Source organism: Mirounga leonina, unplaced genomic scaffold (genome assembly GCF_011800145.1).
Source record: "Mirounga leonina isolate KUSES-001 unplaced genomic scaffold, KU_Mleo_1.0 Mir_54, whole genome shotgun sequence".
In the NCBI taxonomy this organism is placed as follows: Eukaryota; Metazoa; Chordata; class Mammalia; order Carnivora; family Phocidae; genus Mirounga; species Mirounga leonina.
In genome coordinates, this window is record NW_023270812.1 from 130,394 (window position 1) to 155,627 (window position 25,234).

The 25,234-nt window shown below is 46.6% G+C and overlaps 1 protein-coding gene across 1 annotated transcript in view; it reads left to right on the forward strand.

The window, feature by feature from the left end:
• Nucleotides 1-582: 582 nt before the first annotated feature.
• Nucleotides 583-25,234, forward strand: part of LOC118001784 (T-lymphoma invasion and metastasis-inducing protein 2-like) — a 114,274-nt gene continuing 89,622 nt past the window's right edge. Inside the window, exons 1-6 of the mRNA XM_034991930.1 lie at nucleotides 583-830; nucleotides 1,386-1,552; nucleotides 2,652-3,794; nucleotides 9,489-9,924; nucleotides 16,450-16,622; nucleotides 18,986-19,210. Coding sequence (XP_034847821.1) covers nucleotides 2,658-3,794; nucleotides 9,489-9,924; nucleotides 16,450-16,622; nucleotides 18,986-19,210 — 1,971 coding nt within the window. The 5' untranslated portion in view covers nucleotides 583-830; nucleotides 1,386-1,552; nucleotides 2,652-2,657. The remainder of the gene's footprint in view (nucleotides 831-1,385; nucleotides 1,553-2,651; nucleotides 3,795-9,488; nucleotides 9,925-16,449; nucleotides 16,623-18,985; nucleotides 19,211-25,234) is intronic.

A 25,234-nucleotide genomic window follows, 5' to 3' on the forward strand; every position in this document is an offset into this window, starting at 1 on the left:
GATCTCAGGGTCCTGGGATCGAGCCCCATGTCGGGCTCCGCGGGAAGCCTGCTTCTCCCTCTCCCCCTCCCCCTGCTTGTGTTCCCTCTCTCGCTGTGTCTCTCTCTGTCAAATAATAAATAAATAAAATCTTAAAAAAAAAAAAAATTAAACACAGAATTACCGTAGGAGCCAGCAGTTCCGGTCCTGGGTGTATACCCCAGAGGACTGAAAGCGGGGTCTCAGAGAGAAGTTTGTGTACCCCTGTTCATAGCAGCAGCATTCACAGGGGCCAGCAGGTGGAAAGCAGTCTGGGGGTGCACTGGTGGGTAAGTAGATGAACGAAATGGGGTGTATACATGCAATGCAATATGCCTCAGCTTTGAAAAGGAAGGAAATTCTGACATAAGCTACAACATGGGTGAGCTTTGAAGTCATTCTGCTGAGGGAAGTAGGCCCGTCACAAGAAGACCAATGGTGTGTGATTCTAGTTACATGAGCTACCTTGAGTATCAAATTCATGGAGACGGAAAATAGAATGGTGTGTGCCGGGGCTCTGGGGAGGGGGGTGGGAAGATTTAGTTTTGTGAGGTAAGAGTTCTGGAGATCGGCTGCAGAACCATACGAATGGACTTAACTACAAACTGTGCACTATAAAGCAGTGAAGATGGTCAGTTTTACGCGATGTGTATTTTAACACAAATAATTTTTTCTTTTGAATGGGAAAAAAAAGTCACAATTGAACGCCCACTGCTCCGCTCTCTCGGTCTGCAGGGAACATTGAGGCTTTGTGTTCGGGAGTGAACACCGCCAGATGGCAGCACCCCCAGCCTGTCATCCCACCCTCCAAGGTGGGTCTCCTGCTCCTGCCTCTTGTGCAGAAAAGCCCAAACCTATGCAGGAGAGGAACTTTTAATCTCCTTTAGGGGGCCAACCTCTATAAGGGAAGTTACTTTGTCCAAGGACTGTTTCACTGCGATTCTACATTTTGTTTTTACTGCTGAGTCAGATAGAGAACAATGCACGGTTGTCCTGTCAGGATGATGCTCCTGCCGTCCCATCAGCGTGCAGAGTCTGCAAGTTGTTTTCCTACTAGTGGTGACAGATGAGCTGTGACTCATGCCAGCCCCGTCACCTGCCCTCCCCTGAAACAAAGACACGCATTTGCCTACTGAGCGTGTGTTGAGTTAATGGCCTTTACAAGATTGGATGGGCAGTTCTAGCTTCCTTTATATCTTCCAACACCTCTGATGAATCAAGCAATTCACAGACATTTCATTTATTATCCTGACACTGATTCTGGACACTGGTGGTTTCTTCATATCATTTACACGAAACCTTTGTTTTTACCTTTTGGGAGCTTGGTGTAAAATGCTTGACAGTTTTCTGGTATTTCTGTTTTTCAGGATCATTTCATGGACTCACTTGCCATACTTGTTAACCATGCTGCCTTGTTCTAGGACCCCGTAAAGCCTACTGACTGTTAATCTTCCTCCGAGCACAGACTAGAACTTCAGGTAACTCCAGCTCCCATGAGTTGTGGTTCACTTCAAGGGGCACGACTGTGATCAAGGTAATAAGTTTGTTCGATCTGGTTATTTTTGTTTTAAAATGTGTTTGCTAACTCCCACCAAAGAAAAGTCAATCCATTTGACTTTTGTTCGTGGCTGTACATTCTTAGGTGTAAAAGAAGTAAAATTAAAAACCTACTAAATATATTTTGAAGTGGAACTGGAAACGTGACCTCCAACTTGCCTCAAATAGTGATCTACTGGTTAGAGTGAAAAACAGAGGGGGAAGGTTTGGCTCAAATTTCGACTTGCGTGTTTGGCTTAACTAACAGACTCATTGAACACATTGGGATTTTACAGAGAATGAATAGAATCTAAAGTTTTTTCAGACATCCACATTCTGATAAGTCAGCTTCCAACTTTATTCCTCATCATGTTCTAAAATGAGGACCCTCAAAGGCTTTAGAGAGGCACTAGAGATTAGTTTTATTAAAATGTTTTTCTGCCCCAAATGAGAGCTTTTATTCTCTACTCTCCCCTGTTTTTATCTCAACCTAGTTTTGGGGGACTCCTTTTGTGGTGTTCCTACTCTGGGTTATATATCAAAGCCCCAACAGAGTGTGGTACCTGAACTCATGTTATTAAAAATGGGCAGTAGTCTCTTCTATTGGGGTGTGGTATTTGCTCTTCTAGTAGTTTGTGTATAATGGAAATCACTCTCTCTGATCACTGAAGAATCAGTGTATCGGAGTGCCAGAGCAAGGATGCTTTTCCCTCATGTTTCTGTTCAAGGGTCATTCAGAACCTCTCAGCACCAAGCCTAAAGGAGGTCTCTGCCTTAAGCTGACCTTTATGCCTGTTCAATGTCTGAATTAATATCCTACAACAGATTATGTGCTTAACGCAACGAGCACACAGGCATGCAGTATCGTTTATTTGGTTGATGACCTGCATGGCCCGAAGAGAACCAATTCAGTAGGTAACTTTTGTCCCTACTTCTCTGAGTTGGATGAGGCACAGGGGAAAAAAAAAAAAAAAAAAGTTGCTTGGTTCTTTTGTAATGTGTGGAACTTTTTTTTCTTTTTTGTTTTTTAGACAGTTCTGTCATAACGGAATTAACTTAGGTCACGTTTCTTACTGATGCTACTGTTCTTAATTTAGGTTAAAATGGGGAACTCTGAAAGCCAGTACACCCTTCAAGGATCTAAAAGTCATAGCAATACCATCACTGGTGCTAAGCAAAAGCCTTGCTCCCTGAAGATACGCAGCGTTCATGCGAAAGACGACAAGTCACTGCACGGATGCGGGCACGGAGGCAGCGGAGCGGGTTACAGGTCCAGGTCCCTGGCCCGGAGCTGCCTTTCTCACTTTAAGAGCCATCAGCCGTACGCGTCCCGACTGGGCGGGCCCACAGGCAAAGTCCCCAAAAGCAGTGCCTACGCCAGGCCCAGGACGGACGCCTCGGGAAGCGGTTTCCAGAGCCCCAGCACGGCCCTCCCCGCGGGGAACGGCTTCCACGCTGCCGGCCACGGGCGGCCGGACGCCCCGGTGGCCTCGCGGGAGCGCAGGGGACACCTCCGCAACTGCCGCGGGAGGGACGAGAGCGCGGCGGCCGGGCCGTGCGCCGAGGACCGCAAGAGCCCCCGGGTGCTCATCAAGACGCTGGGGAGGCTGGACGGCTGTCTGCGGGTCGAGTTCCACAGCGGCGGCCTGCAGGGCGGAGGGCCCCCCGGGGGCGCGGGCGGGCCCGTGCGGCTGCTGCGCTACTCGCCCACCTTGGGCCCCGGGCCCGACTCGCCCCCGCACTCGCGCCCGCGCTCCAGCAAGGGCAGCTCCCTGAGCTCCGAGTCCTCCTGGTACGACTGCCCCTGGGGCGCCGCGGGCGAGGCCGGCGAGGCCGGCGAGGCCGAGGGCTCCCTGCTGGTGCCCGGCACGCCCGCCCCCCGCCTCTGCGCCGACTTCCCGCCGCCCGGGGCCCCAAAGCCGTTCAACCAAAGCTCGTCCCTGGGCTCGCTCCGGGAGCTCTACCGCGACCCCAGCCCGGCGCCCTCGGGCCTGCGGCTGTCGGGCGAGTTCGTGGGCGCGCACGCCGGCCTCAGCCACCGCGTGTCCTTCGCCTCGGACATGGACGTGCCGTCCCGGGTGGAGCGCAGGGACCCCGGCCCGTACTCGTCCTTCACCCTCCCCTGCCGCAAGGCCAAGGCCTTGAGCGAGGACCCCTCCAAGAAGGACACGCTCAAAGCCCGCATGCGCCGCATCAGCGACTGGACGGGGAGCCTCTCCAGAAAGAAAAGGAAGCTCCAGGTGAGGAAACCTTAGGGTGGGAGGGAAGGTTCCCTCGAGCTGCCTGGTCTGTTCGATGGGAGTGTTGCAGGAGCTGCCCCAGCGCTGGCCTGAGGCTAACAGAGCTCAGCAAAGCGAAGGGTTGAGGCTCAGACCAGGCGCCTCTTGGTTGGGGCAGTGGGGGGGTGGTGGTGTTTTTTCTCTTTTGCTTCAGGTGTGCACTTTTACTCTTAACCCACAGCTTCACGCTCTCTGATCCTGTGTGAGCTCACCTCCCGTGCTCTGGTGTGAACGCCACAGGCCTCGTCCAAAGGCGTGGCCAGACTGTCCTTAGTAGAGCGTTCCAGAGAATTCCTCAATGAATTGACCATCTGAGAATTTTGCTAGATGTCACTCTTGAAGCCTAAACAGAAAGGGGAGCTAGATCGTTATTTTGGGATGAGTCGCCTTCCTGAACTCGACACCACTTTGGGGAAATTAACATTTTTTTGGTACATCCAAAAAAAAAATTATCTCACCACCTTCCAATGGGGATAGCAGACAGTTTTGAAAACATCTTGTACCCAAGAACATGTAATAGCAAAAATATAATGCCTGACAAAATAAGAATCGTGATGATGATAATACTTATACATAATAATGATGTATAAAGTTGTAATGGGGAAACAAAGTGGCTTAGTCACCGGGAGGGAGAGTAATAGGTTGCCTTTTTAGGTAACTAGTGGCAATTGCTAGGTTTTTAGTTGTTTTGCTTGTGACTTTTTTGTTTGTTTCTACTTTTAGTTATTTGTAGAAGGAAGAAAGCTTTTTTTTTTTCCCCTAGCTTGCACAATATAAGGCACATTATTGAAGAGAATTTGAGTGGGCAGTTTGTCTCTAGTAAAACTGCATTTTATCCATCCTAGATAGATACGTAATTACAAAATTATATAGCATTTTAGGGGTGAACAAGAAGATGACTTCCCTGAGTAGACTGTGTTAGATCTATAAAACTTACCGTTAGTTATTTCCTTCTTATGCATGAGGTACACCACCAGCACCCCTCGCGTGTTGTGCTTCGTTGCCCCTGGCTACCCCTTTACCCAGAGATAAAGAACAGATGATCACCATCCTGCCACGGAACTCTTCATATCCCCGAATGTAGTAATTTGCTGACTCCTTACTCCTCACTTCTTTATACTCTACCATTTACTTTACCTTAGTTTAGCCCCTAATTGATCCTGGCATTGAGCTGGTTATTCCACATCTCTTGTTTGCATAGAGGATGTTTCTCACCTGTCCACGTTTGTGGCCTGGCTCACACACTGCTGTACCGAGTCTCATTCAGGTTCAGTTCGGCTAAAGGCAGACCAGTAGTCACTGTGTATTGACTGCGTTCTGTCCCGTTCAGGCCCTCACTGCCCCCATGGGAGGTGACCTTCAAGTCTGGATCATCCAGAGACTTCGCCCTGAATGGTTTGTAAGCCTGTGGAGTTAAGAACAGACTGGTTATATAATCAAAGAATCCGAACTTGAAAGCTGGAAAGGACTTCCCCTCATTTTAAAAATTAAGAAAGTAAGGCTTAAGGAATTTGAGGGTCCTCCCTGAAGACACATGGCTAGTTGGTGGAGAAGCCAGGACCAAAGTCATTTCTGCTAAACCTCATATGTGAGCTTTTTCCAATTAGACACGTGGCCAAGATATTGTTGATAGCCACTGGTAATTACTTTGGGCCTATTGAATGTTAAAGTAAACGGCTTTGGATTTTTAAACAATGTCCTGTGCAGGCAGCTTTTTAGTTTTGCTTATGTTCCCACAATTGATAATCTATAAAGGTGAGCAAGATGAATTTTTCTGGCAAGTATGCCAGTTTTTTTGGTCATTTTTTTGTTTGTTTGTTTTCCTTTCGTGATTTACAGCAAAGATCAGATTTAGATCCTTAAAAATGTAGTCAGTGCATGGAGCAAAATTTCCAACAGTGTATTTTTTTAAAAAAATTTTTAAAGATTTTATTTATTTATTTGTCAGAGAGAGAGAGAGAGAAAGAGAGAGAGCACAAGCAGGGGGGAGTGGCAGGTGGAGGGAGAGGCAGAAGTAGGCTCTCCGTTGAGCAGGGAGCCTGATTCAGGACTTGATCCCGGGACTCTGGGATCGTGACCTGAGCCGAAGGCAGACGTTTAACCGATTGAGCCACCCAGGCGTCCCGACAGTGTATTTTTTTTAAGAAGATTTTATTTGTCTTAGAGAGTACAAACAGGGGGAGCAGCAGGCAGAGGGAGAAGCAGACTCCTCGCTGAGCAGGGAGCCTGACGTGGGGCTCGATCCGAGGACCCTGGGATCATGACTTGAGCCGAAGGCAGACACTTAACCAACTGAGCCACCCAGGCATCCCTCTGCAAGTGTATTATAATATTGGCACCAAATGAATGCGTATTCTCTCACATGCACACAAACTTCTGTCTGCCGGCAGGGCCAAGGTCCAGAAACCCTTACTATGATGGATAGATTTACTTGTTATGACTTTTAAAAAGTGATATAAAAAGAGCAACCCTTTCTTCTTAGGGCTTTCAACCAGTTGGGTGAGTTAGACCCTAAAAGCAGACACATTAGTGAAAAAACATGCACAACTGAAAAAGAATATCAAACTAATCAGAGAGAGAGAATGTGCTAGAGAGGAGTATGTGTTTGATGCCAATAAACCCTTCCTATTAATGGAGCTGTACTGTGAATCCTTGATCCTCTCCTGGGTGAACTTTCAGTTATATCAGTCAGGGTGGGCTGGGTTATGCTGAGGTAACAGCATAACCTCTCAGATCTCCGAGGTTTAGCGCGAGCAAAGTTTCTTTCTTTCCCATGCTGTCACTCTGGTCTGCATTGTTCCTCTCTGGGACCCCAGGGCCACAGAGCAGTTCCAGCTGGAACACCCCAAGCCATGACAGCAGGAGAAAGAAAATCGTGTGTAAAGCTTCCATGGTTCACTTCTGTTCACATTTATTGGCCAAAGCAAGTCACATGGTCATACCTAACTCGGAGGAAGGGGGAGGGAGAGGGAGAAGGAATGACCCTGCCCTGGGCCCAGGTGGAGGGCCAGGCATATTTGGTGGGCAGCAGTGACAGAGAACATTCAGGATGCAGAGACCCTGGCCTTTGGGCCCTCTTAATTTTAGACCTCGCGGCTCTTTGAGGACTGCGTGGTCACAGAGAGCTGGTGGTCTCTACTGTGGGATGAAGGAAAAAGGCATGTGAAGAATGTCAGGGTGTGAATTTGATACATTTACCTAGAAAGTGAGGAATGATGATCAGGAATTTTCTTTTAGCTCCCAAGAGTGACTCAACTCTCTTGAGACCCTCTCTCCTCTTTGCTGTAGTGCCCTGGTCATGAAGTCAGATTATCTGTTGCTTAGGATTATCCAGTTGCATGCAGAGAAATGGAAATCAGACTGCTTTGTGTACACGTATAACAAGACTCCTTGGTTTCACACCCATAGCACGGTGATCAGGAAATCTAGCTGAGCTGATTTAGGGATGGATGTCCTTTCCCTCATTCCTGTTAGCCTGAAAATCAGTCACTGGCTATTAGGATTCTCCATAGAAAGCTTTAGAAATGTGTTAGAAACTGGGAAAGGTCATGTCTAAGACTCCGTTACAAATGGTAAAATGCAATATTTTCCCATTTCTTTTTTTTTTTTTTTAAAGATTTTATTTATTTTTTAGAGAGCGAGAGAGAGGGAAACAGCATGAGAGGGGAGAGGGTCAGAGGGAGAAGCAGGCTCCCCGCTGAGCCGGGAGCCCGATGTGGGCCTCGATCCCAGGACCCTGGGATCATGACCTGAGCCGAAGGCAGATGCTTAACCATCTGAGCCACCCAGGCGCCCTATTTTCTCATTTCTTAACGGAGGAAAATTTGTCATACTTTGCTGTGGTGGAACATTTAAAAGTCAGTGCTACAACTGCAACTGGAAGACTCTCTTACGAGAAACACTGTCAAGAATGTTTATAGGTCACATTTAAGTTTGGCACCTAAGCGTCTTTCTGTGGCAGTTTGGCTTGTTTTGAAACACCCCATTATAGCTTGTGCCGAGGCATCCCAGTGTTTGGGGGCTGTGAGTCCGAGTCATATTCATAGCTGAAATGATGTTAATGCTAGCTAAATGAGAAGTATTCCTTCACCTCTTAGGAGTTTTTGAAGAGCAACAAAGTGACAATTAAAAAAAAAAATCTTACACTGTTTTGAAAGTTTCTTCTCTAAGTGACTCACCACAGCTGGCTTATTTGCTCTGTTCTTGCATAAGCATCTGTGTATAAATAAATACGACTACGGGACATAGTGTAAACGCAAGTGGAAAATGATATTTTTGTTAGTAATAGCTGTGCTTGGGGCTGTAGCCCCTGTTGTTTATAGCCCCTGGGTATTTGGAAGCACTCTCCAGTTGATTTTCCTACAAAAGATAGCAAATACTTGCTACTGGATTTCTGGATGGAATGTCTGGAAGGAAAACCCCTCCACACAGTGGAATATTCAAAATAAGGCCTTTGGTCGGTGGTCCTTGACTCAGTTTCCCCTCATTTTTATTTTAATGGGTAAGGCAATATAATGGAAAGCCTACTAGCAGCTGAGTGGATGTGTGTGCTTAGCACTGCTCTGCAGACTTACCTTAGTCTAAGCTCTAAATTTGGAATGTTAGTGTCTTTTGAGTCTTAAATTAGGCTCACTTTCTGCTGGAAAATGTAGTTACTGATGTTTACCAGTGAATGGCCTGTCTGAAAGTTATTCTCAAATAACTAGACCCCTCTAAATGAGGACACAGTCCATGTTTCCAGCTTTCTGCATGGCCACTGACTGTCAGTGCATTGTAGTTTCATAGGGCGCAGCCATTATTATAAAATATTAATTTTATTTAGAGCTGCCTATGTCTGATTTTATGTTGTAGTACGCGTTGAAGTTAAGAATCATGTCTTTGGTATCCCCAATACCTAGAATAAAATAGATGTTCAAATGAAAGGATGTGAGTGAATGAATATATTCTTTTTACAGAAGAAATTCCCAAATTAAGTAAAAAAGCCAGTATTTATGAAAAACAACAGTTACTAGCAAATACTTTTTGTAGACGAAGAATCCCAGGTGCATGGTTTTTACTCTGTGAAGAAGGAAAATAAGATGCTAGAGATCCTCAAGTCTTGATATGGGTGGAGGTAGGGAGAAGCTGGGGACTGACTATTTTGGGCAGAGGAAGAGAAGTTTGCGTAACAACACCTAACAACACCCTAGTTGCTATTCCCTACCCCCCTTGACCCTGTAACTAGAGATTTTCTACTTTAGCTTTAAAAGGATCCAGGAGGAAGACAGACTGCAAGAGCATGAATTCCTTCCAGGAAGACCCTGATTCACAGTTAGCAAAGCAATGTCAGCCTAGAAATCTTCACTGATGTGTTATAAATATGCTAGTTGATTTCTTAATTCTCAGCATAGGTTAGATTTAGGATAGTCAGGAGTATTTTGTTCATATCTTTAAGCATTGACTCCACCCACTGGCTGTAGATTGGGCGGGGCAACGCTCTTTCTCCAGTTCTTTCTGGTTTGGTGACTTGATGATTGAAGATGCATTTTTGTTAAAAGAATCTTGCTTTTCGGCAGCAGCATTAGCAACCACTGGTATGATACATTTGCAGGGTTGGGGAAGGGATGCTTTGGATGTATGTAACCTCTGATGGGTGGTCATCTGCATTGCTCACAGGAACCGAGGTCCAAGGAAGGCAGTGACTACTTTGACAGCCGCTCAGATGGACTGAATGTGGACGCACAGGGGCCCTTCCAGGTGTCTCCTTCACCTTGGTCTGGGGGCTCAGCTCAGATCCTGTCCCAGAGAAGCGAATCTGCTCATGCAATTGGCAGTGATCCCCTCCAACAGAACATTTATGAGAATTTCATGCGGGAGCTAGAAATGAGCAGGACCAACACAGAGAATGTAGAAACGTCCACAGAAACCGCGGACTCCAGCAGCGGGTCCCTCAGCTCTTTGGAGCAACTTGATCTGCTCTTCGAGAAGGAGCAAGGGGTGGTCCGAAAAGCTGGATGGCTGTTCTTCAAACCCCTTGTCACTTTGCAGAAGGAAAGGAAGCTCGAATTGGTGGCCCGGAGGAAGTGGAAACAGTACTGGGTAACACTGAAAGGTCAGTGCATTGTTGACTCAAGGGGGCCACTGGAATCATTTCTTCCAGCTGGCCCCTCTCCTAGGAGGCGCCAGTCAGTCCAGGGTTAATTTGTGTCAATGTGTGAAGGGATTTGAGGGGTGCCTGGGTGGCTCAATTGGTTAAGTGACTGCCTTCGGTTCAGGTCATGATCCCAGGGTCCTGGAATCGAGCCCCACATCGGGCTCCCTGCTGAGCGGGGAGTCTGCTTCTCCCTCTCCCTCTGCCTGCCGCTCACCCTGCTTGTGCTCCCTCTCTGTCAAATAAATAAGTAAATAAATCTTTAAAAAAGTGAAGGGATTTGGTACAAAATCTCCCAGCATGCTTTGCTACAGATACTTTCTCAAACCTGGGTAATATGGCTTATGTAATATTCATATATAGTATTCGTTCTAATACTTAGTGATTGAATTTAATAGTTACAGCTTATCATTTTATAGGTATTTCTGTACCATTCTTTTTTTTTTTTTTTAAAGATTTTATTTATTTATTTGAGACAGAGAGAATGAGAGAGAGAGAGCACATGAGAGGGGGGAGGGTCAGAGGGAGAAGCAGACTCCCTGCCGAGCAGGGAGCCCGATGCGGGACTCGATCCAGGGACTCCAGGATCATGACCTGAGCCGAAGGCAGTTGCTTAACCAACTGAGCCACCCAGGCGCCCCTTCTGTACCATTCTTTAATACTTTTTCTGCATCTGGAGGTAAAAATATTCCAAATAAGTAACCAAATGTAGATCCTGAGTATCCTATTCTTCACAAGTATCCTTCTCAGCTTGTACAACAAAGAACATCGGGATTATCTGATTTGTGTCCTCTGACCTTTGTAAACTAAGAAAGTCCAATTGTTATCATCACAAACAAATGGCTTTTTTTTTTTAATGTAAAGGAAATAGGAGTAAGGATTTGTTTTGTTAAGATGATGAAAGTTTCTTCTAGGCATTGCCATTTAAAAATTACAATTGCCTTGCTCATTGCGGATGTATAGATTGGAAGGGATCTAAATGTCCTGAGGAGGAGCGAGGCTCCAGGTCAGCACAGTGTGGATTTATACAGATGTAAAGATGGTTTATACAGATGCAAGCAGGAAGAGCAGCCTCACGGCCTCTGGCACGTCTGCACAATCATCTTGTGACTCAGTCAGAGGAATGGAGTGGTGTTCAAAGCCTAGCCTCATTATTGGGAGACAGCCTTCCCTATCCTGGGGGAAAGCAGAAATGGGAATCCTATCTGCAGACAGTATGTGTGAAAGGCCTGGAGCCCTCCCACAGGGCTCCTTTCTTGCTTTCTTTGCCCGCCCCCCCCCCCAGTAGAAATGGTGAGATGCCCCCACCCCAGCCTTGTGGAGCTGGAGCCATTTCATAACAACCCAGAAGCCTGTCTGGGAAAGATGCAGTTTGGAAGGCATTCTGTCTTTAAGGGACACCTTTACCTAGCAAAATGGAGGGTTTATAAAACCCAAGACCCAGTCCTCTTTTCCAGCTTGTGATACATTGTGGCGAGGAAGGCCCAAGAGCTTGCCTCTCGTTTGGGCATCCTGGGGAGGCAGGTTCTTACACCGAATGACGGGCGAGATGTGGAGAGTTGGAATAAGGGGTTGAATCTAGCAAGATACAATTTGAAGGGATAAGTTATGCTCTCAGGTTTAATAATCAAATAACCATCCAAGTACAGGACAGGGAGATGTGGCTGCCGAGCATTACAAGAAGATCTGGGGGGTTGAGCTGTAGGCCATTCCTTAAATTCGTTTCCAATGTGATGAAGTCAAGATAAAAGTAAATGGGATTTAAAAGAGTGGATGTGATCTTCGGCCACCTTATTCCAGCTGTCCTGGGTTCTACGGCCCCAGCGGTCTCTCCTCCCTCTGCCTGGGGTGGAGCTGGCCATTTCTGTGCTTGGGGGCACCACAGTGCAGGAGCCCTGTTAGTTAGCCAGGTGGGGATTCTTGAACAGGTTCGACCTGAAGTATCTCTGACTGGGGGGGAGGGGGGGAGTGAAAATGTCTTCTCAGGAGCGCGAGCATCTGGGATTGACTATGAATCACAGTCTGAAGCTGCCTCCTTCTGGCATGTTGTTTGAAAGAGATGCGCTCGACTCCATATGTGATGTGTATCTGGATTATTTTTTTATTTTTATTTTTATTTTTTAAAGATTTTATTTATTTATTTGAGAGAGAGAGAATGAGAGAGAGCACGAGAGGGAAGAGGGCAGAGGGAGAAGCAGACCCCCTGCTGAGCAGGGAGCCCGATGTGGGACTCAATCCCGGGTCTCCAGGATCATGACCTGAGCCGGAGGCAGTCGCTTAACCAACTGAACCACCCAGGCGCCCTATTGTATTTATTTTTTTAATGTAAAATTTGTTTGTTAAAATGGGTCCTTTGGGAAGTCATTCCCTGCCTGTTTTAATGGCTCTGAATCCCCCTCCCCCGGCCCCCCGCCCCACTGCGTCCTGGTGGTGGGGGCTGGTGATGGTTTGTGTTTGTGTGTCTATGTTGGGGCCTAAGAATTGGGGCCATAGGTGACAGCAGGAGGGTTTAGAGCCATGCTATATGGTGTGCATTTAGGAACATTTAGCTTGGAGAAGACAAGGAGTGAGGTGGCAGTGAACAACAGTCTTGTGGAAGGGGCGCTGAATTCTGGTTCCCCAGGGGTTAGGATGGCACCAATAGTTGGGAGGCAACTTGATTCTGAATTAAAAGTACAGCAGTGACCAGAGCCATGAGCAAGTGAAAGGATGCTGTCTTCCTGATTTCTCTGCTCCTGAAGACATCTGTGCAGAGCCAGATGGTGGGAGGCTTCCTGGGGGAGGAGATTCAGGCAGGTTTCCCTTAGAGTTGGAAGAGCCCACCTCCAGGCTCAGGTTTTCCATCCTGGAGGCTACCGCGGGGACTCCTGCTGCTGACTCCCGAGGCAGGGATGGTCCCGAGTGGTCTGGCAGTTCCAGGGTCTGCGCTCTTGCCTGTGCCCTGCTGACTTGGCGCTTGCTCATATAATGGAGACCTACGGAGAAAGGGTGCTTTGTAAGTGTAAATGTTATCAAGCACACATTGCTTCCTTTCCTTTGCAGCCAAGCAAAGTCATGCGATAAAGATGTTTTTTTCCAGCATAACCTTTTCCATGTGGCTTTCTATACCTCTTTCCTCTGGGAATTCACTAGGTTGAATTCAACTTTCTTGGCTTAGAATCCAAGTTGCAATGTTTGGACTTAACTATTTGGTTTAATCTTAGATACACACACACACACACACACACACGTGTATATGTATGTATATACACAAGCAGGTACGTTTAAGCAGAATTTTAAATTCTTCAAGTATTTATCTATGGCATCTGGAGAGAGCAGCTACAAGCCCGCTGTCTGGTTGTACACCTGTGTTGAATGTATAGTGTGCTAAGGGCATAAATGTTTTTTAGGGCTTGGAGGATGTCATACATTTTTAACACAGGTAACTCTGCTTTCCATGTCTTTTCCGGCGAGTCAGGAGAGGGGTTCCTGCAGTAGTTTGGGGATGCTGGTGGTTCTGCCCTGCGGTAGGGCAGCTGCGGATGGTGTGATGAGTGTGGCTTGGGAGGGTGTCAAGGAAAAGGTGGGTTTGAGGGAAGACAAGACCAGTTCTCTTTTTCCCCTGGTGATATTTCTACTGGTACTTCATCTATTTTCGTACTCCCACTGCTGTTCCAGTCTGTTTTCTCTTTCTGCTGCCGTGGCGAGAAGAACTTCCACCAGCAGCCCTCCAGGCCAACACGGGGTCCTGGTGGGGACCGGGCAGGGCTGGTGGCCGCAGCCCTGGGTTGGGGAGTGTGGGGGCAGGAGACGCCACGGACAGGGGTGCTCCCCTCTCCCTCAGCCTTATCGCCCCAGCATTGGAGACACAGATGAGGTTAACTTTGATGTCCTAGATTTACAACTGATTTCCTGTTCTTTAAATTCGATAGCAACAGAATCGTGCATACGGTTTTACATCCTGGCCTGGGTCTAACACGACATGTCCTGTTTTGGTTTTGTGCTGCCACGGTAGATGGGGCGTTCGAGTTGGCGGCATGTTGGCATCTGCCCAAGGTTGTGTTCATTTCCTCTAGATGTCATGACTCAAACCACAGCCGCTGGGCATACAATGGTAGGGAAGCTGGGAAGTGAATGTTCACCCATCGGAAAGAATTCGGACTGGGCAGAACTGGCATGGGTCTGTCACCTTGACCCTGGCCCTTGGGTCCCCAGGTAATGGCAGGTTTCGTACTCAGCAGCAGTCAGACAGGTCTTTCCTGATGGAAGGATTTGGGGACATTGTTTCTAAGTGCATCAGTGCCTGCAAAAAGAGACTGGCTCAGCTCCGCAGGAGCAGACCTGGCTGGAGACCTCCTGCTGCTTTCCCTTGTTCTGGAAGCCTCTCTTAGCCTTAGCGTGGGTGCCTTTTGTTTGCAGGAAGAAGGGTTGCTAGTGCTTCTTGAGATCATTAAGTACCGCCGAGGGTTCTGGAAAGTGCTGTCCCGGCGATGCTGTTTCTGAGGGCAGAGCTACCTGCCAGCATCTTGTTCTCCTGGCTTCTGTGCTGCGCTGGATTCCAGGATCTGAACTTATCTGTCCGGATTAAGATGGGTTTTTGAAGGAGGAAGTGAGACTGGCTAGCCTGAAGTAGTTTTTTTTTTTTTTTTTTAAAACATTAGACTTTTATGAGTGAAGACTCCTAACTCAGAGGGGAAACAGTCGTGCAGTGGACCTCATTCATTCGCAGTGCTGCTGAGAGCAGCTGATGCTTCTTTACCATCAGTGTAAGAGGCTGTGCAGAGCAGGGGGATGGGGACCTTATCGGCCATATTTGGATGCTGGGGCTCAGCACATGAGAAATGCTCAGAAGTGGTGATTGGATGAAGGTTTTTCAACAGGAGAACATACTTGTGAGCATTTTAGAATTTGCTTAAGAACTGCATCTAATAATTAGAGGGCACTCCTATCTAATTATCAAAGTAGATCCTTCATAACTTCTATCTACAATAATTCATTAGCTTATGGGGGAAAGCTATGTATTTGCAAGCATTTTTAGCATCTTATTTATTTATTTATTTATTTAGATGTAGTGTTCCATGATTCATTGTTTGCATATAACACCCAGTGCTCCATGCAGAATGTGCCTCCCTTAATACCCATCACCAGGCTAACCTACCCCCCACCCCCCTCCCATCTAAAACCCTCAGTTTGTTTCTCAGAGTCCATAGTCTCTCATGGTTCGTCTCCCCCTCTGATTCCCCCCCCTTCATTTTTCCCTTCCTACTATCTTCTTTTTTTTTTTTTTTAACATATAATGTATTATTTGTTTCAGAGGTACAGGTCTGTGATTCATCAGTCTTACACAATTAACAGCGCTCACCATAGCACATACCCTCCCCAATGTCTATCACCCAGCCGCCCCAGCCCTCCCACCCCCACCACTCCAGCAACCCTCAGTTTGTTTCCTGAGATTAACAATTCCTCATATCAGTGAGATCACATGATACGTGTCTTTCTCTGATTGACTTATTTCGCTTAGCATAATACCCTCTAGTTCCATCTACATCGTTGCAAATGGCAAGATTTTTTTTTTTGATAGCTGCATAATATTCCATTGTATATATATACACCACATCTTCTTTATCCATTCATCTGTTGATGGACATCTTGGTTCTTTCCATGGTTTGGCTATTGTGGATATTGCTGCTATAAACATTGGGGTGCATGTACCCCTTCGGATCACTAAATTTGTATCTTTGGGGTAAATACCCAGTGGTGCAATTGCTGGGTCATATAGCGTCCTATTGTAAATCGAGGGATATTTAGTTTCATTTTCCCCTCTTCATTTAAACTAGTAAAATTTATAGTGTTATTTCCTTTTATTGTGAGATAAAAGAATACACCAGTATTAGGTTATCTTATGTGGCATTTGGAGAATTAACTGGGTACTTTCTCATAAATGGCAAAGTTCTGCAGGTAAACTCATTTTCTTGTTACCACAAGTTGTAAGTGTAGAAGCTCCCTTATTTAATGAACATGGGTTTTCTTCCTACATTCAGATCTCTTAAATAATGCAGTGTGGTTGTTGAGAAGGAGGGCTCTGGGGTCAGTGCCTGGGTTTAGGTCCCTGCTTGGCCACAGTCCAGCTGTGGGACCTGCACAGTGGGTATAACCTCTCCAGTTTCTCATGTGTAAAATGGGGTTAATAACCACACCTACCTTCTGGGGCTGCTGTGGGGACTGAATGAGCCATTGAAGAACTTAGAAGAGTTTCTCACAGAGTAAGCAACGATAAATGCTTGGTATTGTTATTATTGTGATATCATGTTTACAAAAACCTCTCCTTTTACCCTGAGTTATGCTAATACAACGAGGCATACTTTGGATACCAGAATTCCCTTTTGTATTACATGGTTGGCTGTTTCATCTCCCTCCCTCCTTCCCTCCCTCCCTCCCTTCCCCTTCTCCCTACTTTCCTAGATCCTCAGGACTGTGTCAGGGATTCATTTTGCTTCTCTCTCGTAGGTTGCACCCTGCTGTTCTATGAGACCTATGGGAAGAATTCCATGGATCAGAGCAGTGCCCCTCGGTGCGCACTGTTTGCACAAGACAGCATAGTGCAGTCTGTCCCAGAACATCCCAAGAAGGAAAACGTGTTCTGCCTCAGCAACTCCTTTGGAGATGTCTACCTTTTCCAGGTACTGCCGAGCTTTCTAGACAGAGGGTCAAGGCAGTACGAGGGACTCCAATCCCAAGGACGGAGTGTACTAGGAGGACGAGAAGGAACAGAATGAAGAGGCACAGCTTAGCAATGAAATAGGGTAAAAGCTTAGGTAGGCTTTGGTTGAGGCTTAAGCAAGAGAATTGGCCTCTGCTCACTGTCAGGTGCCACGGGGCCTGTGTTCATCCAGTCATTCATACAGCAAGCATTTCTTGGGACGCCCTTCAAGTGCCAAGCTGTGGCCCATGGGATGGTCTTGAGGATATGAAGAGAGAGAAATCGTGATCCTCGTTCTGGTGTAGCTCATGATCTAGTGGTGCGAGGTTTGAAATTCCCGGAGTGGAGGCTTTCAAGTGAAGCCTACAGAATATGACTAGGAGAGCTTTAGATTTTTCCCAAGAATCCCAGTGGGAGTGAAAAAAGAAGCTTTTCAGGAAAGCCTTATGGACAAATGCTGTAAGGTCTCGTTTTCCAGTGGAAGTGGCCTGAGGATGTTAAATTTCAAGTTATCTGCTGTTACGATTTTCAGCAGTTTTCTAGCAAATGCAACGTTGAAGAGCATGGTGGGATGCCAAGGTGTTGTTGTCAGCCTTGGGTGTGACATCCTGGTGCTGTCATTGGGCATGTACGCCATCTTGGAGGACTTAACTGCTCTGAGCGTTGGATCCTTCGGCCAGTAGGATAACAACAGCTTATAGGATCACTTGAAGGATTAATAATGTGCATGTGTTAAGTGTTAAAGAAGTTCTAACTGTTTCTGTAGTTAAGTGCTATTTCTGTGTGTTAAGTGCTAAAGGAATTCTAACTGTTCCTAACTATAACTATTGGTGCTGTTATTGATTAACTCAAAAGAGGTGGAAGTGAGGGAAGTGAAGTATGTTTCTGAAGTGCTTCCCGGTCTCAGTCCAGTGCTGCGTATAGACCCAGTTTGGGCTGCAGATTATATCTGACCAAAAAGGGTCATGGAAGCCCTCATAGGTCCTTGGTTCAGGTGCCTCGATGACATTGGTCCTGGATACTCCTGGTCTCAGGAGCCCTGTAGAACAACTTGGTGTTCTCTCTGCAGACTTTGGGAATCTAGAATTCTCTGCATAGGATTTCCTGTTGCTAGTACCAGGTAAACTGGCTGGGCTTCTAGCCTCATTGTTGTCCCCAACTTGACTTACAAGATTCAGGGCCTGAGATTTGATTTTCCTTCTCTTCACAGAAAGGTTGATTAGACTTTCTATGATGCTTTAAAGCCAAGTAATGAATTGCTGTTAATCTGAATTGTAGGGAAGGTAAGAACATTAGATTAAATCTGCATGGACTGGGGCGCCTGGGTGGCTCAGTCGGTTAAGCGGCTGCCTTCAGCTCAGGTCATGAGTCTTGGGATTGGAGTCCTGCATCCTGCTCTCTGCTCAGCAGGGAACCTGCTTCTCCCTCTCCCTCTGCCACTCCCCCTGCTTGTGCTCTCTCACTCCCTCAAATAAAATCTTTTTTAAAAAAAATTAAAAATCTGCATGGACTTCTCAGGGGCAAGTGTGAAATGAGTATTTTGTGATTCAGGCAAAATATCCCTAATTCTAAGAAATTTTCCCAGTAGGTCCTATTGTATGATCCCAGAGATCATTGAAGGATCAACCCATAGCTTGAACGTGTGTGTTTTTTTCTGGACATCAGGGGAGTGGAATCATCATAATTTGCTAAGAATCATAATTGCCCATTGTACTTTATTCAAACTTGCTTTATTTTTAAGATCTTTTCTTATGTGAAAATTGCATATAGTCCTTGTGTCTGAAGTTAACTGAAGAGCAGAGAAAGAAGAACCCTTATGTATATTCCCAGTGCTTAAAGACAACTGTTTTAATGCTGTGTACATCCCCCCAAATGCTTTTATTCATTTCATAATTTAGTTCATACTGTCGATGAAATTTCATATCCAGGTTTCAGAGTTTAACTTTTTAAGCCCTAATATTTTTCTCACCCTATTAAAATTATGAAGATAAGCACCTTTTAGAGCACAGCATCGTGTGAAGACACTGAGCTAAGTGACCATTCCCTGGTGTTTGGATTACTCCTCTGCTCTTGGCTCATGGCTTGTTTGTAGTTTGTCGTCCTGTCCTAGTTGGAGCTACATGATTATTTCTGCTGTGCTCTGGGCATTGTCTCAGACCCTCCGGAGTCAAGGAAGCCAGCGAACCTGAGCTGAGTGGTTGTGTGTTTTTTTGAAATTAAACAGTTTTTATGAGGTGAAGGTACTTCTTGAGTTTTACACATCAAAGCCCAGCCTCCCACTCTGTACAGTACTTTGTGGTAAAACAATTCCAAATAGGTTTTTTCCACCCCCCCCGTGTTTAGGCCACTAGCCAGACAGATCTGGAAAATTGGGTCACTGCCATACATTCAGCTTGCGCATCCCTTTTTGCAAAGAAGCATGGGAAAGAGGACACGGTTCGGCTCCTGAAGAACCAGACCAAGAACCTCGTTCAGAAGATAGATATGGACAGCAAGATGAAAAAGATGGCAGAGTTACAGCTGTCCATCGTGAGTGACCCGAAGAATAGGAAGGCCATAGAAAACCAGGTACTACTTATTTGTGTGTTGTCTTTCATTGCTCATGTCACTCGCAGCAAAAATCTGAGTTTGAATGCAGATGGTCGCGATGTTTCTTTATACCCCTCTGGGGAAGACCGTTTCTGTGGCTTCTTGTTTCAGGAACTTAATGGCAGCACTTTTGTGACATCGATGATGTAATAGGCTTTATTTACAACCTTTGGTTGTTCTATATATCCAAAGGAATATTTTGTGACCAAGTCGTTTTTCGTGATATTGATTAGTTCCTTCTTGCCTGGCTGATTCTCTCATATATTGTCCCTTTCAGACCAAAATTTTTATTATAAAACCACTAGAAGATTAGACAGAGAGGATTCTAATACAGAGGGTGGCTTTGGGAAGTACGGTTTGGTGTGAAACAACTATTCCCATCTATGGATTCCAAAAAAAAACGGTATATATTTTTTTCTGTTTATAACAGGTAAGGTGCTAAGGAGAATGCTTTCTCTGGTCTAGTTCCACATTCATATCAGAATTAAATACCTCGTTTCTGTGCTTTTGCATTTTGGAGGAGGAGACGCAGCTTTTAAATATCTGTTTTCCTTTGCTCATGCACCCTAAGCCCTTAGGCATGTGGCTGTGAAAGTTTTAGCATCTCTCTTCCTAAATGCGGGATGAATGTCATCTCTTTAGAAGATTAATCAGGCAGTGGCTTGGAGGACAGGTGGACACAGAGCCATTAGTTGGTGGGATGGCACTGGTCTGCATGTGGGGTTACCAGGGCCTGGTGCAGAGGGACCCTACCGAAGTTTCACAATTTATACGGAAAATGTATTTCAGAGTATATAATTTCTATCATTCTGTAGAATCTCCGAGTATCCTACACTCCTGAATTGAACTGTTCTCAAACAGAATGTGCCCTTTATCTAAAGAGTACCTGCTAGCAAACTATGAACTACCAATTAACAAGGATCTGAGAAGGGAGTTGTCAGGCAGAAGGTGGGGAGGTGGCAGGTCTTGGGGAGTTTGGCAGGAACACCACTGTGGAGGGAGTGCAGCCCCCAGGAGCTCACCCTGCGTTCTCTCTGCCATCCCCCTACTCCTGACTGAGCAGCCTCCCCTGCTCATGTTGGGGAAGAGCTAGGTGCCGAGGCCGGTCCCCATCACCCGGCTTTCGGTCTGTGTGGCGTGGAGAGATGTGATGCTATGTCAAGTTTACCTGGCAAACCAGAAAGCTTGCGGAGGAGAAATGGTTATCCCAGTTTTCCGTGTACCGCGGCTCATGTGTGGTCCTGAATTTCTAGGATCCAGGAGCCGTGATAGTCTGTCTGTCCTCAGAGGGTGAAACTTGTGGATTCACGTGTCTCAGAGTGTTCATGGTGCGCCAATAAAACAATCTCGGGGTGATCATATGGGAGGAAATGTAGTTTTAACTTCTGTTGGCTCTCTCATATTTACCTTTAAAGCCATACTTTCGTCCTCTGAAGGGGTGTCCCCCTTGGAGTCTTTAGGTCCTTACTAGTTCCAGGGAGAGAAAAGGGAAATCAGGCAACATTCAGAGGCTCCTGGCCCGCCCTCCCACCTCCACCCCTTTTGCTTTCCTTTTCCTTTTTATGGCAACAGGAAGTTCAAGCAGACTTCAAAAAAATACGCATTTTCATTAAATGTAATTTTATTCCGTTAAATGCAGTTTCATTAAGTGTATTTTATAGTTGACAGATGAGTAATTAGTGATGTCTGTGGGGGGGGAGTTCCTTTCACATAAACTGAACGCATATCCAAGAGTCGCTGATGGTTGGATGGCCTGAAGGGAAGCCCTTTGAATTACTACTTGCAGTACATTATGCATTCTTTGTCAGAATCCTTAGTTATTTTAGGCATACTGTCCTGATACGACTGAAGTTTCATTTCCGTTCTCCCTGCCTGACCCCTCCCTCCTTCCCTGGCTCCCCCTTGTCCCTATGTACCCAGCTACCTTCTCATGTTGCGCTTGCACATTTCTGAGAAGGAACAGTCGGGATTGATCTTTAGAAATTCCACCTGGGGACGCCTGGGTGGCTCAGTCGGTTGAGCGACTGCCTTTGGCTCAGGTCGTGATCCTGGAGTCCCGGGATCGAGTCCCGCCTCGGGCTCCCTGCTCGGCAGGGAGTCTGCTTCTCCCTCTGACCCTCCCCCCTCTCATGCTCTCTCTCTCTCATTCTCTCTCTCAAATAAATAAATAAAATCTTGGGCGCCTGGGTGGCTCAGTGGGTTAAGCGACTGCCTTCGGCTCAGGTCATGATCCTGGAGTCCCGGTATCGAGTCCCGCCTCGGGCTCCCTGCTCGGCAGGGAGCCTGCTTCTCCCTCTGACCCTCCCCCCTCTCATGCTCTCTCTCTCTCATTCTCTCTCTCAAATAAATAAATAAATAATATTAAAAAAAATGCAAAAAAAAAAATTCCACCTGAAAATACTCTCCTCACCATATTGGCAGTTTTTTTTTTTTTTTTTTAATGATTTTATTTATTTGAGAGACACAGAGAGCGAGCAGTGGGGAGGGGCAGAAGGAGAGAGAGAGAGAGAGAGAGAGAGAAGCAGACTCCCTACTGAGCAGGGAGCCTGACACAGGGCTCGATCCCAGGACCCGGGGATCACCTGAGCTGAAGGCAGACGACGCTTAACCGACTGAGCCACCCAGGCGCCCCCATATAGGCGGTTCTTAGGGTTGTCTTTGGGTCCTGTTTTCCCAGAGGTCTTTGTGGTGGGTGCCACAAATTATATTTGCTATGCTCAGTATCCTACGCTGATCTGCCCGCTGGTTGTGAAGAGGGCTGTTAGCTCCCGACTTGCAGGCGCAGAGAGTATGAAACGTAAAGGGGATAAAAAAGCACATGCTTAGATTTATTTTTATGAGATGATCTTTGACTAGAGAATGTTGGGCAAAGCTACAAAGGCAAAGGTATTTTCAAATCAAGACCAGTAAGAACACGATCTCTTGAATATCCCATAACTGTATAGTTTTCTCTAAACTACCTTTTAAAAACTTCGTCAAAAGAGCAGTCGTGCTTTCTCCGCTTACCACTTAAAACTCGCAACGTCACTCTATTTTATTTTACATAAAAAAATATTTATGTAGCGCTTTCCCCCCGGAGACCCCAAGAACCGCAGAGAGGGTCCTTTATAGCCTAGTAAGAGCAGAACTTACAGAGTCCATTACATCATGCGTGATAAAGTCCCTGGAACAGATTTTCTTTGAAGTGCTTGGGTGAAGAAGATCATTGTATGCACCCTTTCCAAATAAAAAGATAAAATGACACTCGGCTAGTAATGGTGGCTGAGCTTCATAGCGTGGCGTGGTACCGTGCTCTGCTTGAAAGAGACCGTCCCATGGGCTTGTCCCAGGGCCTTTTGGAGATTCTGGGGGGCAGGCAGGATGACGCAGTTTTCGTTTGAGCAAATCCAATGTGGAGCAGACCGTGCAGCCAACCACATGCTGGATTCCTTTTGAAGTTCTGAGGGAGGAAGGGCTGTAAATTAAGTCCAGTTAGTACTTTATTTTCCTTCCCGTTTATTATTTTAAACAAGTAAACAGGGACAAAACGTCACCGCTCTTCGGTGGTCTTGCCCCCCCCCCCCCAGATGGCTTCCCCGCATCCTGATGCGTTCTGTGTGTTCCTCACCCCCCCCACACCCCCGGTGGTTCGTGAGGCCCGGGTCGAGGAGGCAGTCAGAATGAGGCAGAGGATGTAGTGGAAGCAGCAGGCTGGGGCCATGGGCTCGGGGCTGCCTCAGGGCTTCGTGAAACGTGGGCTTCATTTTAAATATTTAAAGTTTCAAACTGGTAAAGAGGATGGATTGAATCTAGGCAATTGGACACTGTGGTGGGGGGCAGGGGAACAAAGTGAACGAAGCCTTGAGGAAAATACGATATGGGGTGTGAGTGTGGGAAGCCATTTGGGGAATAAAACATTGGAGAGAGGGCGGTGTTGGTGAAAGGGGTCTGAGGCGATGGGTCCGGGCATTCCGTTTAGCTCAGTGAACATTTAGTAAGTGCCCGTCTGGTCCAGGCAAGTGTGGACACACTGGGGATTCAAAGAAGATGCTGTTGTGCCCTTGGGGCTCTCAGTCTAGCAGGGTGCCAGTCAGTGAAGCATATCATTGCAACATAATTTAGTGAATCCAGAGCAAATGATATTCCAGAGTGTTGTGGAAGACAAAACGGGAAGTTTGGCTTCCTGTGTAGTTGTGGAAGACTTCCTGCAGGAGGGCTGCCTGGATTGCTTCTTGAAGAGCGAGGAGTGAATCAGGAGAGTAATGGAGAAGGGAATGCCAGGCCAAAGGTCCGCGTGAAACACCGTAGTGCCGCCTGGCAGCTTGATTTTTCAGGCATACGGTGTGCGGGTGAGAGAGGGAGGACACATCGGGCTGTCTTCTCCCTTCCCTGGACCGCTGCAAAAGCTGTCCTGTTTTTCCCTTCCTCAGATGCGTCTTCTATACGAAGTCAGAGTGTATGTATCTATAAAGCAGATCTGATCCTGTGATTGCCCTGTTTATTTATTTATTTTTAAAGATTTTATTTATTTATTTGACAGAGAGAGACACAGCGAGAGAGGGAACACAAGCAGGGGGAGTGGGAGAGGGAGAAGCAGGCTTCCCGCCGAGCAGGGAGCCCAATGGGGGCTCGATCCCAGGACCCTGGGATCATGACCTGAGCCGAAGGCAGACGCTTAACGACTGAGCCACCCAGGCGCCCCATGATTGCCCTGTTTAAAAATCCTTTAAGTGGCTTCTACTGCTTGTAAGATAAAAGCCCCTGACCCTCTCCTACCTTTATCTAGAAGTGCCAAATTTCCCTCCGGTTCCACCCCTTTCTTTGGGTTTTTTCTTCAGGCTGAGAAGTCCCATTTGGGCCCCACGTCATGTACAGACATGCCAGGTACCCCCTGGCCTTCACTGGGCTCATCCCTCCTCATCCGTGATGAACGGTTTAGGGGTTACTTCCTCCAGGGAGCTGACCTTGACGTCCCTCCTGCCCACTCCCGCAGGGACCTCTTTATACCCCCTAATTCTTGGGGTCTCTATCACTGCCCTCAGCTCATTGTTTTCTAATGATCCCCTTGTGACTAAGGCTGCTCCTCGTCTGAAATATGAGCTCCTAAAGGATCTGTAACTTTTCCATTTCTGTATCCCCGGTGCTTTGCCTGAAGTAGTGTGGGAGTGGACCTGTGTCTCCCGTCCTCTTTGCTGTGGCACACTGGGCTCTCCTCTGTGTGGGCCATGTCTCCCGTCCTCTTTGCTGTGGCACACTGGGCCCCTGTGTGGGTCCCACCCCAGCTCAACGCCAGCTCTGGGCTGCTTTCCTTCAGGCCTCCCCTTTTTCATTCCCACCTAACATATCCTCTCTCTGACCTCACTCGCCATCCTCATGGCCCCTGAGCTTATTTATCAGGGCTCCTGTCTCAGGCCACAGTCATGTGTGATTTCAGAGTAGCCATGTGAGGTACAGCTGTGTGTTTCACTCATTTGATGGGTGAGTGACTAGACCCTGAGAGAGCTTAAATAAGTTTCCTGATGTCACACAGCCAGCAAGTGGTAGAGCTAGGGTTTGACCATAAAGTGCATTCCTAACCACTGGGCTCTATTGCCTCTCAATAATGAATCAGATTGTGGTTTGCTTGCTGATGAATCATGTGATGAATGGTTTTGTATAAAATTGAAATTAGTTTTAGTTTTTATTTATCCTGTGTGTGTGTGTATATATATATATATATATATATATATATATATTTATTTATTTATTTATTTTTAAGTCATCTCTACACCCAACATGGGGCTCAAACTCACAACCCCGAGATCAAGAGTCGTATGCCCTACTGACTGAGCCAGCCAGGTGCCCCAAAATTAGTTTTTTTTTTTAAGATTTATTTATTTGAGAGAGAGAGTGCACAGTGGGGAGGGGCAGAGGGAGAGGGGGAGAGAATCTCAGGCAGACGCCACAATGAGCATGGAGTCCGACGTGGGGCTCAGTATCACGACCCTGAGATCACAACTTGAGCCAAAACCAAGAGTCAAAGGC